The 14954-nt window shown below is 62.2% G+C and overlaps 2 protein-coding genes and 1 long non-coding RNA gene across 3 annotated transcripts in view; 2 read left to right on the top strand and 1 right to left on the bottom strand.

Annotated features, from left to right (window-relative positions):
* Positions 1-23: 23 nt before the first annotated feature.
* Positions 24-2422, top strand: LOC104870725. The gene is made up of 2 exons (XR_782574.2): positions 24-104; positions 230-2422. It is a non-coding gene; the product is annotated as an uncharacterized LOC104870725 (long non-coding RNA).
* Positions 2423-5742: 3320 nt separating this feature from the next.
* Cfap410 (cilia and flagella associated protein 410) lies at positions 5743-12017 on the top strand. Its single transcript, XM_010636465.3, has 7 exons — positions 5743-5929; positions 7064-7082; positions 7843-7889; positions 8738-8967; positions 9366-9540; positions 10035-10128; positions 10769-12017. Exons 1-7 carry the CDS (start codon positions 5853-5855, stop codon positions 10895-10897), a joined length of 771 nt encoding a protein of 256 aa, XP_010634767.1. The 5' UTR covers positions 5743-5852; the 3' UTR covers positions 10898-12017.
* Positions 12018-13748: 1731 nt separating this feature from the next.
* Pfkl (phosphofructokinase, liver type) overlaps positions 13749-14954 on the bottom strand; it is a 14123-nt gene continuing 12917 nt past the window's right edge. Inside the window, exons 18-21 of the mRNA XM_033768135.1 lie at positions 14872-14954; positions 14440-14539; positions 14254-14359; positions 13749-14067 (exon numbers count right to left, since the gene is read on the bottom strand). The exon at positions 14872-14954 is cut by the window's right edge and continues 10 nt beyond it. Of these exons, the coding sequence (XP_033624026.1) occupies positions 13920-14067; positions 14254-14359; positions 14440-14539; positions 14872-14954 (437 nt within the window). The 3' untranslated portion in view covers positions 13749-13919. The remainder of the gene's footprint in view (positions 14068-14253; positions 14360-14439; positions 14540-14871) is intronic.

The raw sequence follows: 14954 nt of genomic DNA, 5'->3' as shown, positions 1-14954 counted from the left end.
GCAGCGCGCTCTGCGTCACTTGGCGCGGAGAGGAGAGCGAGCGCGCTGCAGCCCGGCCTCCCGACACCCTTGGACGCAGCGCTCGCCGCAGCGCAGTGGCCAAGGTCTCGGTTTAAATGCGCGCGGGAGGGGGAGGGGCAGGGTAGGGGATCTGGGTGGACCCGGGCTGGGTGAGTCGCCCCTCAGGAAACCTGCTCTGCTCAGAGGCCTCTACTACGTCCTCACATAGGGTGACCCACAGCCAGAGACCACTCCTGGGAGCCGGCGGACCTAGCTGGGCAGCTGAGTCCTGTTCCCCACACCTGCCTCACTGGGAGAGCACTGAACAGCCAAACAGCAAACCACCCGGCCACTGAACTCTGCGGGCCCAGGCCTGGCTCTGGGTCAAGCGACTTCCTTCTGGCCCCTGCAAAGATGGCAGTGGCTTCCCAAACCAGCCAGACCTCTGACCACTCCTATGTTGTCGCTCAAAGCCACTGTGCCCTCCTTTCCAACACAGGCAATTTCACGTGCCACTCGTGGGTCCCACTGGCCTCAGTGTCCAGGAAGGGAAGCAGCCCTGGCTCCAGTCCTGGGATGGGGCCTGCACATGACCTGCCCAACCTGCCACCCCTCCTCTTGTCCCTGACCGTGCCTGGCCACCATCCTGCCCACCATACCTGCCTCCAGGGGACCCTGCCCCACCCTCCACAGGCCAGCGGGGGTGCAGGTGCCCACAGCTGAAAAGGGTGCCCGTGATCTACCCTGTGGGAAAGGTGGCACCCCTTGCAGGGGGCAGGCCTTTGTGACTTTCTCAACTCCACTGGGGCCTCTCCTCCAAGCCAGCTGGCACCGTGGGCCATGGCAGGGGCCACTGTGAGTGGCTGTTGCTGCACTGACACTGCCCTGCTGGGCTCCAGGCTGTGGGGCACACAGACCTCTACCTTGTCCACCGCCACATCCTCAGAGCCTGGCAACGAGGAAGCGCTCTAGGGCACCCACCGGACAACCTTAAACTCCACCTTAGGTGCTAGCTAACGGGACAGAAAGTGGAGACCCAGCCTTGTCAGCTCAGCCCTGTCCAGCACTGCTTCCCGGGTGCCCGCTGGCCCTAGAGCCGTCTCATTAACTAACAATGCTGCCAGTCAGTTAATATTTCATAACCCTCACAACTGCAGCACCGTCTGATGAAAACTGGTCCCAGGTGGAGGGGTTAATGAACTGAGCATCTCATGAAACATCTGTACTCATCCACCCCAGCATGACTCCTTCCGCCTGCAGAAAAGCTACAGGTCTTACAAGAGGCCCAGATTCTGTCCTCCGGGACGCTGTTGCAATGGCAGTTATGAAATATCCTTTGCAGGAAAATGAAGGAGCGCTGACCACAGCCCTTAATACAGCATGTGCCGATCTACACAAAGCCTCTCTGTGAGGCACAAGGAGTTCTTCATGGTCTGGGCATTGTGCCCTAGATAAAGAGCCCCCTGCCCTGGCAGCAAAGAGAAAAACCACAATTAGTGAAGGTCCCAAGTGGCACGCAGGAGCAGGGAGCCAGCCGGGCTGCAGACCTGAGATGGGGCAGGGAGGCGGGGACAGAGCAGCACAGCAGACTTTCCCTGCTTGGGGCCAGGCGGTTAAGGATGGCAGGCTTTGCGGCCTGGTGGCCTGTCTGGACATCCTGCTCTGCCTGAGGGGAGCTGTAAGCAGTGCACAGAGTAACCGTGTGGCTGAGCACCATCTAACTTCACTTCCCAAGACAGGCGGAGGGCCCAAGCCCTGGGCTGCAGCAGTGGTCTTCAGACGGGCGCACCCTTGTTTTCCTGCTCCTGTGATGTCAACAGATTGAGAGCTTTCGAGGCATCGCCTGCAAAGGTGCTGTGGGTAAATGTACAGGTGTGGTCGTGGCCAGGCACCACCCGAGATGAAAAGACAGCATCTAGTGCAGCCCCTGGACTCTGCTCACAGATGGCACGCCCATGGGGGACAGTCACCAGACAGCCGGGAGTGGCCCGGGGCCTGAAAATGCTCGGGACACTGAGCAGAATCCAACGGTCCAAGCTGCTCCTCTCTCACCAGGGCAGTCATGGATTTGCCACAGGCTTCTGACCAGATTCTTGAACACTGTGTCCGGGCCATTGGGCAGCAGAGTGCAGGCCAGGGCCGGCTGGACGCCTCTGCAGGTCCCTTGGGGATCTGATTCCCAGGTGGCGGTGCTAGGCTGTGGGGCCATCCGGAGAGCGGGCCTTGAGGGCAGGGGTGCAGTGGGACTCAAATCCCAGTAGGTTGAGGCACAAACAGCCTGTCTGCCTGTGAGGATGCAGACAGGAGGTGGACTGGACCCCGGGTCAGCCAGAACCTGGACTGTGACTCCTGGCCTCCGAAACTATGGGCTTCAATCTCCGTCATTTACACCCCCAACCATGGTAATACAGTGGCCTGAAAGGATGAACTGTCTCCCGCCCACTGGTGGGGCACTGTAGCCCTGGCTCAGAGCAGTGGAAAGCCGGGAGCGGCCAGCAGCATGGCCCCAGCTTGGCCTTCGTGTCCAGTTGGCGCACTGAAGGCTGGTGTGGGCTCAGGGGCTGGGGATTCGGGAGGTGAAGAGACAGAATTCAGCTGTCGTGGGGCCTCTGTCGCCAAGTGACAGGGCAAAGCAAGCAGTCCTTTCAGGTGTGAACACTGAAGAATGGGCAGAGATGGAGCACAGCTGTGGGCAGGGTGCGAGGCGTTCCTGGGAGAAAACAAATGTCTACTGGGAACTGCTGGGTTTGGGGCATTTTGTCAGGCAGCGCAGGCAGGCGACTGACTGACAGGTGGCTGGAGAGGTGTGGCCAGATGGGTCACCTGAGGGTGGGGCAGGGAAAAGGAGGCTGAGTTGGGGCCTGGTCACCTCCAGGAGTCAGGTGCTGCCAGGTGCCCCTCCCCTGGGGACCTGCCCCACAGAGCTCCAGGGCAGGGGGTCCCCGCTGTTGGGCCCCTGGAGCGAGAGCTGGCACGGTACATCCATGAATGTGACCCTTGATGCCAGGGCCATGAGTGCCAGAGACCCCAGGCTCAAACCACAAGGAGGGTGGGGGCGCAGCAAGGTCACTGTCATGTTCCCGGGGTGTCAGTTGGGCCTCACAGTTACCGAGTGTAGGAGGGAGCAACAGGCTGGCAGAGGGGCAGCATTTATGACAGCTGCATGGCCGAGGCCCCCCTGCGACCTGGAGCTCAGAGGCCACAACTCAGCCACCTTGTGCTCCTCCCCCGTCATCACCCAGTGACGAGTGCGGAGGGCGCTGAGTTCAGAGGGGCCAGAATGGGCTGCAGGAGGGTGTGGGCAGGTGACACACCTGAAGCAGCACACTCGGGACCACTGGCCCCACTCCCACCCTGTTCTGGGCTCACCAGCTCTCCTGCCGGCGGACACAGAAGAGCACGTTCACACCTGCAGGCACCCAGGAGGAGAAGGTGGGCCGGGGGAGTGACTGCCAGAGAGGGTCCTCATTGGGAACAAGTTTGTGACAAGGAAAAGAGGCAAGAGCACACAGAGGGGTCTGTGCTGTCCAAGGTTGAGGCACTGCAGCGTCTGCCCCCTGCTGGAGGGGACAGCCCTGAGGTTCGCTCTCTTATTCTCCACCCCCAGCGCAGAGCTGCACGTGGGACCCAGGCCCACTCCGTGCAGGGCGTGCAACTCCGGTGGGATCATCCCCAAGTTGGGGATGGTGCCCCTGCTGAATCTGCAGCAATCAGGACACTCTGCAGTGGGAGAGGGAGGGTGGGGACAGGGGTCCCAAGAACTACAACCTGGAGACCCTGGAGGGTGCAGGCTTGAAGCTACTGCTCTGGGCCTCTCAGGGGTGGGAGCCGATGTTTCACTTTTGGTTTGAGCCAGTTTGGGTCGCCTTTCTGCCTATGTCAGGGTTCTTTCGGGGAAGTAAACCTCTTAGAAGTATTTTGAAATAAGTTCTTTGTTGTAGGAATTGGGCTTCATCTAGTCATGGCTGTAGAGAATTAGAAATTCAAAAGGAGAAGCTGGAGGGCACTGGGCAAGTCCCTGGCAGCCCCACTGTGGGGGAAAAAAGAGGGGGCCCTGACTGAGACCCTAGGATAGGCAGGGCCAGCAGGGGCAGGGGCTGGTGACAGGTCAGGGATGTCAGCCTCTGAGTTTGCAGTGAAAGGTGCCCGTGGGCTGGGGAGGAAGGCGAGCTGCCTGAAGTTCGAGGAGGACCCCCATGCTCATGTCCCCTCCGGTCTCCAACCACAAAGGCTCTGCCATGTAAAGATGCTGACCCTCCAGCTCCCCAAGCTCACACAGCTTTTCTGTGGCTCAGGTGCAGCCCCGAGCTGATGGGGAAGCAGGTGAGTCTGGACAGACTTCGAGGGCTGTCGGGGCATGAGATGCAGTGGTCGTTTCAGGGATCTGGTGATTTCTGAGTGCAGGAACAGCCACGCTTCCTGAAGAGTGAGGTCCCCCACTGCTCCAGGCGAACTCTGGGGGCTGTACCCCTACAGCAGACCTCTCTTTCCCCAGCCTATTCCCCTACAAGAAATCTCCTGGTACAGCTCTCATCCCATGGGCACGACTAGACCCAAGACTGGAAGCAACCGACGAGGCCCACCCCACAGCCCTACCTGACATCAATGACCTGACTCACCTCTCACTCTGGCCACACCTGCCCAGGGGCAGGGGGAGGGACAGTTTGAGTCAAGCCCATATTGAGCATGGCAGCAACTCCAGAGCTCTCTCCTGTCAGCTGGCACTGGGTATGACACACGACATCTCAGGTCTACCTGGGCCCCACCAGAACGAGACGGCTGGCCAGAGTGTGGAGCTGCTCACCTCTGCAGATGTAAGTGGGTACTTCCACACCACGTCTCAGCTCCGGGGGCAGCTGCCGCCTGTAGCCTGCAATTCAGGTCCCAGTCCCCCTGCCACAGCCCCAAGCAGGAGAGCCAGGCGCCCCGTGCAAGCTCATGCAGCCCCAGCCTGCAGGAGGCTACTGCCTGCCACTCCTGGTGGGTTGGGGCTCAGGGTCTGCACCTCTCAGCCCAGGGCCCTTAGTCCTGCCTGTTTTCTGCCTGCTTGGTGCGAAAGGCTTGGACGGCACTGCTCGGAGGATGTGTGTCCCAATTCTTACACAAAGCCACCATGCACACACGCACACACCTCAACCTCAGCACAGCACCCTCCCCGTTCCCCAGCCTCGGGGCACCCATTCACGATTCAGAACTCAAAAAGAAACCAAGCCTCTCTAGAACAAATGGGTTATTTGGGATCAGTGGGTCCTGCGATCCGGGACCCGCCTGCTCTGACAGCTCGGAGCGCTGGAGGGATAGGGGCGTCAAGACCAGCAGTCCAGGTGAACTGTCACCAGAGTCCCCGGGTACCGGGGCGAGGCAGGCGGGGGCCACGCGGCTGGCGACGGCCCTTCCTTCCGCCCAGGACCAGGTCGGATTTCCGCAGCGTCGTCCCTGGGCCTCGCGGCTTCCTGGAACGGCCCTGGACAGACCTCGGGAGCTCAAACCGCTGTGACTCAGAGCTACCAGGTGAACACGCCAGCTGGAACCCACAGCCAGGACTGAGACCGCCGCCTGGAGCACCTAGTCGCGTCGGAAAGTTGCGTCATTACAGGCGCCCCACGCGTGCGCAGTACCGGCGCGCGGCCCGAGGGGAGGGGCGGGCATACACGCTGGGCGGAAGCCCAGGTGGCCTCACTGCGCCCGCGCGACCCCGCCCACTAGCCAGGCCTCCAATAAGCTGTCGGAATCCGCCCCTGGCGACGCAGGCCCCTCCTCCTGGAGACCTGCAGCCGGGAGCTGCCTCCGCGGAGATCCGGGACCCAGGGGCTAAGGAGTGAGGGCCGCGCGTGCGGTCCGCTGGCGGCGTCATGAAGCTGACGCGGAAGATGGTCCTGTCCCGGGCCAAGGCCTCGGAGCTGCACAGTGTGCGGAAGCTCAACTGCTGGTGAGGCCTGGGCCCCTGATGCTGCCCCGGGCGCGCCCGAGAGCCGGGCAGGCGGGAAGGTCCGGCCCGTGAACAGGATCGCACCTGCCAGGCCCGCAGCCTGGGAAGGGGTCGCACGAGCCTAGGTCCCCAGGGGCGAAGATCCCCGTCCCCCAGGGCATGTGTCGACGCAGACTCCAGGCCCCTGTGCCCGCCTGACAACTAGAAGCTCCCTGCTGGCTGCGGTGAAGCCTCAGGTGGCCTTTCGCTGGCCCCTCTGTAATCGTCTGATGTCTAAAGTTGTCAGCAGTCTTTGGCGTCAGGCCTGCCAGTAAGACGCGGGTCCAAGGGGATCACCACCATTTCTAGAGGGACAGAGAACTGAGGGGAGGGCTGTGCCCAGGTGGCCCTGTTTGGACAGCAAGGGACAGGTGTGCGACCGACACAGACTCACAACCGGGTGGCCTGGTCTTGTGGGGCCAAGTGGACCGAGCTGCTAGAGGAGGTGGTCTGCAGGGGCTGCAAATGTCTCGGAGGACTCTGAACACTGCACCCCGCGCGGTGAGGGGCTCTGCAGACACAGAACCCTGTCACAGTGCTGGAGGGAGAGAGCCCAGCTGGGTTCATTAAAAAGCCCTCTGTCTGCCAGCCACAAGTGGCGGTTTGGCCATGGTTTCCTTCTGTCCCCAGTGTAATAATGCCCTTCTTTGTTGGGCATGGGTAGTCAGGGCTTTCTCTGTGCCCAGAGAAACAACCCCCTTTCAGACCTTTAGAGTTGGCTTCATAAGTTGCATGTTTAGCCTTTGAACTTGGCCAGGTATGAAGATTCCCTTGTTTAGGTGAGGGAAATGAACCTTCTGCTATTTAGCCACTGGAAGAATAAGTGTATCTTTTCATGTCCTGTAAACAGAGCAGCCCCTGTTCTTCCTTAGTCTGGAAAGCACCCCCGAGCACCACGCATATAATTTTGTCTAAAGTCAGCCCAACAATTTTGACACCTTTTCCAATCGTCTGGAAAGCTTTCTTTTTTTAAATGTGTAATTGAAATCATAGACTCTTAAGGTTTGTAAGCATTCATCATTAGTTTGGCAAATTTGGGATATCTTTTAGTCAACTCTAATGAGATTAATATACAGATGTTTTTTCTTTCCTCAGGGGCAGCCGCCTCACAGATGTAAGTATTACCTTGATCATCTCCTAGTGGCCCCTGCCCAAAAAGCTGTGTCCTCTGCAAGAGAACTGTCGACATGGCCATTGGTTCTGTCCCATGTGTCAGGCCTGCCAATAAGTCGCAGGTCCAAGGGGATCACCACCGTTTCTAGAGGGACAGGGAACTGAGGTGAGAGCCCCAAGGAGGGCTGTGCCCTGGGAAGGAGTCTCGGGACGGCTGTCCTCTGAGCAGACACAGTAGTCAGCAGACACTGTGTGTGGCCTCCTCTTGGTCGGCACAGGCTTCAGCCCGCTCACCCTCCCTGACCCTGTGCAGTAGACAGGCAGAGTATGGGGGCCCTGGAACCAGGGGTCTGTGAGACCAAAGCGTGCAGCACCTGGCACAGGACCCAAGCACCACCCTGTTTGTGCAATCAGTAGTGCTGACGTGGTCTGAGGCCCAGACTCAACCCTGTCTCCCTTTGGCCTGGCTCTGCAGGCCTCCATCCCAGCACAGGGCCCCCTGAGTCCCTGGGGGCTCTGCGGTGAGGAATGCTCCCTGCAGCTAGCAGCATCTGTAAGAGCTTCACAGGGCCAGCACGGGTGCCAGTGAGCCATGCTGCCCACAGTGCGCAAGGTCTGGGCTGCAGAGGGCAGCATGAACCTGCGCCCTGCGTGCCCTGTGGGGCCTTTCTGAGCATGGCCACACCTGTGCTCTGATCCAGTTAGGCTGAGAGGACGCCATCAGTGCTATGCCATTGGCAGCCATGTTCTTCCCTCCCTAGATCTCCATATGCCGGGAGATGCCCAGCCTGGAGGTGATCACGCTCAGGTACCTGACTCTCGCATCATGACCCCTGGGGCATGGGAGCTGGGGGCTGCTTAGTTTTCTGTGGGGCTGAGTGACAAGAGACAAACTGGAAGCCCCTCTATGCTTGAGCTACCTGGCCACAGCTGTCACCTGGCCCTAGCAGCCATGGCTGGGGCTCCTATTGGTAAGCTTGGCCTGGTCTGTCCTGGGACTCCCTGCTCCATCCCACCGGAGCTCACAGGTGTCTCTGCATCACTGGACTTCGCACTTGATCAGTATGGGCAGTCGGGGAGCATTTTGGGGGAAGAGCTCCCCATGCCCCCAAATTCCCTCCTGCACACCCTGTACCCAAGGCGGGGGCTGATGTTGAGGGTGGCACGGCACTGGTGTCCCTTCCAGCATATGCCCCACCCTGGGGTGGCCCTGCAGGAGGGAGCACCTTGGGTCTGGCGCATGGGGGACCGTGGTGGGGACTCAGGGTGCCGAGGGCCCGTTTGTCTAGGCCAGTCTGTCTGCTGTAAGGTGGGGACACTATGTGTGTTTCTCTTCCTGGGATTGCTCATGCACCTACTGAATGGAATGAAGTCCTCATCCTCCAGTTCTTCCTGGTGTGGGGCTTGGAAGGTTAGCACTCAGGTCCCTCTGTTTCGCTGGGAGTTCCGGCCACTGCCTCCTGAAGCGTCCACCTCCTGGTTGTCAACGCAGTTTGAGGCAGCGGGTGCTGCCGCCCCTCACGTTAAGGGGCTCGCTCCAGCTGGGGTGGTCTCTGACCTTGACCTGTGCTCCTGACTTTGGCCTATGTCTGGGCCCGCGGGTGTGTGGAGGCCGGGCCCACAGAGTTCAGAGTCGCTCACAGCATCGTCCCACAGCGTCAACAGTGTCTCCACCCTGGAGCCAGTGAGCCGCTGCTGCCGCCTGAGCGAGCTATACCTGAGGAGGAACCGCATCCCCAGCCTGGACGAGCTCTTCTACCTGAAGGGGCTGCCACACCTCCGGGTGCTGTGGCTGGCTGAGAACCCGTGCTGTGGCCCCAGCCCGCACCTCTACCGCATGACGGTGCTGCGCAACCTGCCGCACCTGCAGAAGCTGGACAACCAGGGTGGGCATCCGTGTGCCCCCGGGCAGGCGCAGCTGTGCGTCCTGAGGGGCAGCAGACCCGAGTCGCGGCTTCTCCCTTTGTCCCCGCGGGCAGCACTGCTCTGAGCATCCAGCATGCGCCCCACGACGACACACGTCCGGTGGCTGGGCCCAGGAGCTGTGGGTGGCTTTGCACCCACACCAAGCACGTTGTTCATGCGCCCTCCTGTCAGGGTCGGGCTGCGCAGCTGCGCACTCGCTACCCGGGGAGGCTGCCGGCCCCAGCACACCCACCCGTTCCTACACCGTCCGGGCCTGGCTCCCACAGCAGGGCCAGGGCTGCGAGGGTGGGGCACACCCAGTGCGGCAGGGAGCCGGCCAGGCCCTCTCATGCTCTTGCTTCCTCTGTCCCCACCGCAGCGGTGACCGAGGAGGAGCTGACCCGTGCGCTAATGGAGGGGGATGAGATCACGGCCGCCCCGGAGAGGGAGGGCCCGGGCCCGGGCCGGTGCGAGCCACCTGACACCGTGAGCTCCCTCAGCTGTGCCACTGAGACCTACCGGGACTCGCTGAGCTGTGTGGACGAAGAGGCAGAGTGAGGCCGGGAGCGGGGCTCCCAGAGCATGCTTCGGGTGGGCTGAGGGGCGGAGGCCCCTGCTCCCTGCCTCCCACCCTCCCAGGCCATGGGGTGGGAAGTGGGGGAGGCCCAGGAGTAGGTGCAGCTGGGCGCTGCCCGGGCATCTGTTGCTGCAGAGGTGGCTGTGGGAGGGCGCGGGGGCTTTAGAGCAGCCCAGGCTCAGTGTCCACAGCCCCGTGCCGTGGGGCAGTGGGTGTGACCCTGCCATGGCAGCTGCAGGCTGGCACTGCTGTGCCGGCCCCTGTGCTCGGTGCCCTCTCTGAGGCCCTGGATGAAAGAAGGGGTCACAGTCAGGAGCCCAGGAGCAGGGAGGTCGCCACAGTGGGACGAAGCAGGAGGAGGCGCTACTGTGCTGGAGCCTGGTATCACACGGAAGTCCCCGTGGCGGGCTCTGCCTCCTGTGTCCTGCTGGTGCCCGCAGACCTCACACACCCGCATGGTGTCCTCACCAGCTGCGTCCAGGACCACCTTAGCCTGAAGAACCCTGCCGAGGACCAGTTTCCATCCTTCGTACAGAGGAGCACCGTGAGCGGCCCCAGGAACAGGGTGAGTGACACCGGCCATCACGGCTAAGCTGCCGCTACTCCCTCTGCCCAGTCTTGGGCGCGAGGCTGGCAACACCGTGGGAACTGGCACAACCAAGTCCCCCAGGCTCCCGGCCGCTGGGAGTGGAAGGTACACAGGACAGGGCCTGGCTCACTGCTGCCGTGGCCGTCCTCGGGGCTGACGGCTCTGGAATACCTTGGGTGGCTGCATGACTGGCTTAAAGCTGTCAGAGGCCTGCTGCTTGCAGACGGACTGCCACCACCATTAGGGCTGGGGAACAGCCCAGGGTTCCAGGCTGGTGGCCAAGGAAGGCTGAGTGGGCAGCTCAGTGCCAGCCGTAGACCCGCACCTTCCCCACAGTTCCCCACATTCCTGCCTGCCACTCACGGCCCCCAGCTGTCCTACAGCCCCTTCCCCCGCCCCACCTGGCCCCAATAAGAGGAGCTGTCTCTCCCAAGGGTATCTTCCTGGCACAGACAGTCTTGTCCCCTCCTGGGGACGCAGACCCACGTGGTGGACCACACTGAGCGGTCAGGGCCCTCAGCCTCTGTGCCTCCATTTCCTCGCCTGAAGGGAGGTCAGCGCTCCTAGGTCTGCACCGTGACCCTCCTTGTTCTGATCATCCCTTCCCCGTCCCCAGAATGTGCTGACAGCTGTGCTGCTGCTGCTGCGGGAGCTGGACACGGAGGGGCTGGAGGCCGTGCGGCAGGCCGTGGGCAGCCGCCTGCAGGCACTGCACAGGCAGGAGCTGCGGGAGGACGCAGAGTGACGGCGGATCCTGGACGGCCCACAGCGCCTGGCCCACTCTAGAGCTCCTGTCTGCACACCAGACAAAGGCAGGAAGGTGTCAGATGTCGGCGGGCAGACCTGGCTCCAGCGCCCGGGCTGTTGGAGATGCCCACTCACACCAGGACCATCCCGACTCAAACGCAGAAGCCACAGGGGTCTGGGCTTGGCCTGCTGCCCTCCCCGTAAAGCACTTCCTGTCTGACCCGGAGTGGACAGCTTGGTGGCAGGTGTGGCCTTGACGTTCCCCTCAGGGGTTGGCCCACTCTGCAGCTTCTGAGGTGTTTGTGCCATTTTGGTCCTTAGCCACTGGGGAGCCTTCCAGAGGGATGTCTGCCCTCGGGTCTCGAGCTGGCATCGTGGCCACCACCAGAAAGGACAGTTTCTTCTCAGCAGTGCCGGGCAGGATTCCTCTTCATTTTTCTGTCTTCTAAGGAACCTGCAGTGGTGGGGGCGGGTGTTCTGAGCCTGTGAGGGCCGTGGGCACCCTTGTCCACCAGTCCGGACAGGGAGGGGACGGCATTGCTAGGAGCTGGGGTAACAACACTGCCCTGGGCTGTCCTGGGGCCCCCACGGCCAGGGACTTGTCTACTGGAGGAGCAGCCTCCTGCCAAGGGATAGGAGTGGCTGATCTGAGGCATGCACGCGCCTTCTGCCCTCCTCGTGGGGTCAGGACCCTGACTCCGAGGGGCCCACAGCCATGCTGCTGAGCACCCGTTGGGTCATGAGCCAGCCATGGTGACTGCCCTCCCGAGGCCAGGACATCTGGGCTGTCACACTGGTGACAAGGCTGAGCCCTGTTTCAAGCTTAGTTGCGGTCCCTTGCACATTCTTCAGGATGAGGTGTGGCCTCCAAGGGTGGGAAGCAAGGGGTCACAGTGCAGGCCATCTAGGGTGGACAGTCCCCAGCTTGTGCCTGCCGCCTCTGGTCACTAAGATGAATAAAGCGCCATCCCTGTTGGGCAGGGAGTGATTTTAACTCCAGAATGTCCCTGCCCCAGGCCTGCACTCCCTGCTCCCTCCTGTCCCACACACCTTCGGGACTACATCAGGGAAAGACCCCCAGATACACTTCCTGAACTTCCACATAGCCCGAAGGTGGGCACTCGGTCATGGCAGGTACTAGCATCCCGTGGTGTCAATGTCCTTAGCCCAGGCCACTGGAAAGAGAGCTGAGGCTGGGCCTCTTCACTCAGTGGACAACACATGGGGGACAGTGCAGCCAGGAGCAGGTGGGACATGGCCTCTGTGCCCTGGAGCTGCCCTGGGCAGGGATGGCCACCCTGAACTGTGGGTGTCACCCAGGCCACTTCTGGGTCCCAAGCTGAACAGCTGCTGACACAGGCCTCTCCTCACTGTCTGAGGGCCACCTCCTTAGGCACGTGGGGCGGCTCTAGGACATGGCACAGGTGTCCCCAGCAGGCACTTGGCCCAGCCAGCAGGAAGCTAGGGGGAGGGCAAGGGGCCTTGCTGTTGTGTACTGGGAGACACCAGTCTCAGGCCCGAGGCCGCAGGGACTCTGGCCTCGTGAGAATGGGTTGCATGAGCTTCCTGCCAGCTGGAAAGGAGGCGCGGAGCGGGCCACGGTGGCCATCATGGTCTCTGCCACACCATCTCTGGCTATGCCCACCTCCCTGTCACTGTCCTAAAACTCACCACCTGCTGAACATCACCCCATGTTCATCTTGCCTGGGGCCCCCAGAGTCCCACAGCCAGCCCTGGCCTCAGGTGTCCTTGGAAAGTCAGATGTCACTCCACCCTGGGGCCCACCTCACTGGGAGGGTTGAGCCACTGCACAGGGCAGCACCCTGAGAAGACAAGGCCCAGCACTCGCCGTCCCCTTGGGAGATGAGGACTGGGCAGGGCAGGAAAACACACCTGCAGTCTCACCCAAGCCGGTGCCACAGTGCCCACTGCTAACTTTTGTGCAGAACTGTAACAGCCAGTGACTGAGGGTGTAACTCAGTGGTGCCACCGCAGTGCAAGGTCCTGAGTTCCATCCCCGGGACCCCCCAAAAAAAGAGCCGGGCGTGGTAGCACACACCTGTAATCCCAGCCCTCGGGAGGCTGAGGCAGGGCTACTGTGAGCTCAAGGCCAACCTCAACTACATAGTAAGACTGTCTCAAATCAAAACAAAATGGACTGTAAAGGAGGCGGCCTTCTCCATCCACATGTCCCTCTGTGTGTCCTGGCAGGGTCCCAAGTGAGGTCACATCCTATGTGGCAGGACTGATCGCTGCTGGCATAATGGCCCTGGTGACTCCCGTGTCCCACATGCAGGGCCCCTGGGAGTGTGAGGGGCATCAGGGCCGCCAGTCCCACCAGCGTGTCACAAGCCCACCTCTGGGATGCTGGGCACGGCTGCAGGACTGACACCACCGGTGAACCTCCACTCTGCTCTGGCCAATGCTTCTGACTTCCATGACTGCCCTGAGGTTTGCTGGGGGCTCCCCATGTGTACGGGACCCCTCCTCTCCCCAAAGGTCATGGTTCTGGGGAGCAGCCTGGAAGCTGACCAGCCCTGGCCCGTCCTTAGTGGTGGACAGTGGGCAGCAGTGGCGGCCGGTGTGCTCACCCTGCCAGCCACCTCCATCCCTGCCTGCCCACTATGCCCGTCTCTGTGCAGCTCACTCACGGCAAGATCCGGCAGACTGAGTCCTGCGGAGAGTCAGGGTGGGGCCACCCCAGGCCAGGAAGTCCTCAGTCAGGGAGGCCACAGCCCTGTGCACCCAGAGCAGGGCTGGCAGGGCCCCCAGGGAGTGACCGCAGGTGTGGCCCGTGACCCCAGGCTCGCCCAGCAGGCCATGCCATGGTCCTGCCCACCCACAGTCCTGGCTGTGATCCCCAGGTAAGCCTGACCACAGTCGGGCGACTTTATTTCTAGAAAAGGCGGCAGTGTAGGTGGGAGGTCAGTGCGGCGTGTGGGGAGTGCAGGGCGCGGGCCAGCACAGCAGGACGGTGGTCCTGGCCCGAGCCCCACCCAATGCCGGACGGGCAGGACGGCTCAGAAGCCCGTGTCCAGGCTGAGCGTGCGGCGCGTGACGTGCTCCAGCTCCCCCGACACGTAGTCAGCCATGCTGATGCGGTAGTGGGCCAGCATCTTCAGCATCAGCCGCAGATTCAGCCACCACTGCTCCCGGGGCATGCGGTGCCTGTGGGCGGGTCACCCGTGGGGGCATCAGGCCCGGCCCTCTTCCCTGCCAGCCCTACCGGCCCCTCCCCAGACCCTCTCCTGTTTCACAAAGCCCGGCCACAACCACTGTTCTCCGAGGCCTTGGTGGGGGGGGGGGTCCCCAGGAACCACACCCCCTCCACACAGCACAGCCAGGGGGACGCACTCGAAGTCTGTCTGCTCCTTGAGCTCCGTGACAGGGCTGAAAGCCACCACCTTCTTCCTCAGGCCGATCACGCAGGCCGAGTCCGGGGCATTGGCAAACACCCGCCCTGTGGACACAGGCACTTGGTGGACGAGGCCAGGGCACCCACACCCCGGAGGTCAAGGCCGGCCCGGGGGTCCCACCTACCCTTGCGGTAGACAGCCCGCAGCTTGTCCGACATCCAGAGCATGGCCTTCACCCCCAGCTTGGTCCCGTAGTTCCGGTCAAAGGGGGTGGGAGCCCCGCCCTGGATAGAGGGACACCTTGTCCCCGGGGCTGGCCACAGCCCTGCTCCTGCAGGCCCTCAGAGCCCAGCTTTGAGGGTACTCAGGTCAGAGCAGTGTGGCCCCCGCACCCCGCAGGGGAAGGACAGGAATGGCAGGAAGCTGGGCGCCTCCGGGGGACGGGCCCAGCCTGGGGGCCCAAGGACCCACCTCAAGTCACAGCCTCGCCCCACCCGGAAGGGGGCGACAGGCACACAAACACCCGGGGAGCAGGGCGGGGTGCGTGTGAGGGGCTGCACTTGGTGGGTGCAGCAGCCGCCGTCACTCACTCCGATCAAGGGGACCGTGCCCGCACCTGCTGCAAGTGGCCCAGCACGTTGGTCCGGCAGTCGAAGACCCCCTTGCCCTCCGAGGAGTAGAGGTTGTACAGGAACTCCG

Source organism: Fukomys damarensis, unplaced genomic scaffold (genome assembly GCF_012274545.1).
Source record: "Fukomys damarensis isolate Sample0158 unplaced genomic scaffold, DMR_v1.0_HiC HiC_scaffold_24, whole genome shotgun sequence".
NCBI lineage: Eukaryota > Metazoa > Chordata > Mammalia > Rodentia > Bathyergidae > Fukomys > Fukomys damarensis.
Note: the sequence above shows the minus strand (reverse complement) of the source record. Positions and strands in the feature narration are given on the sequence as shown.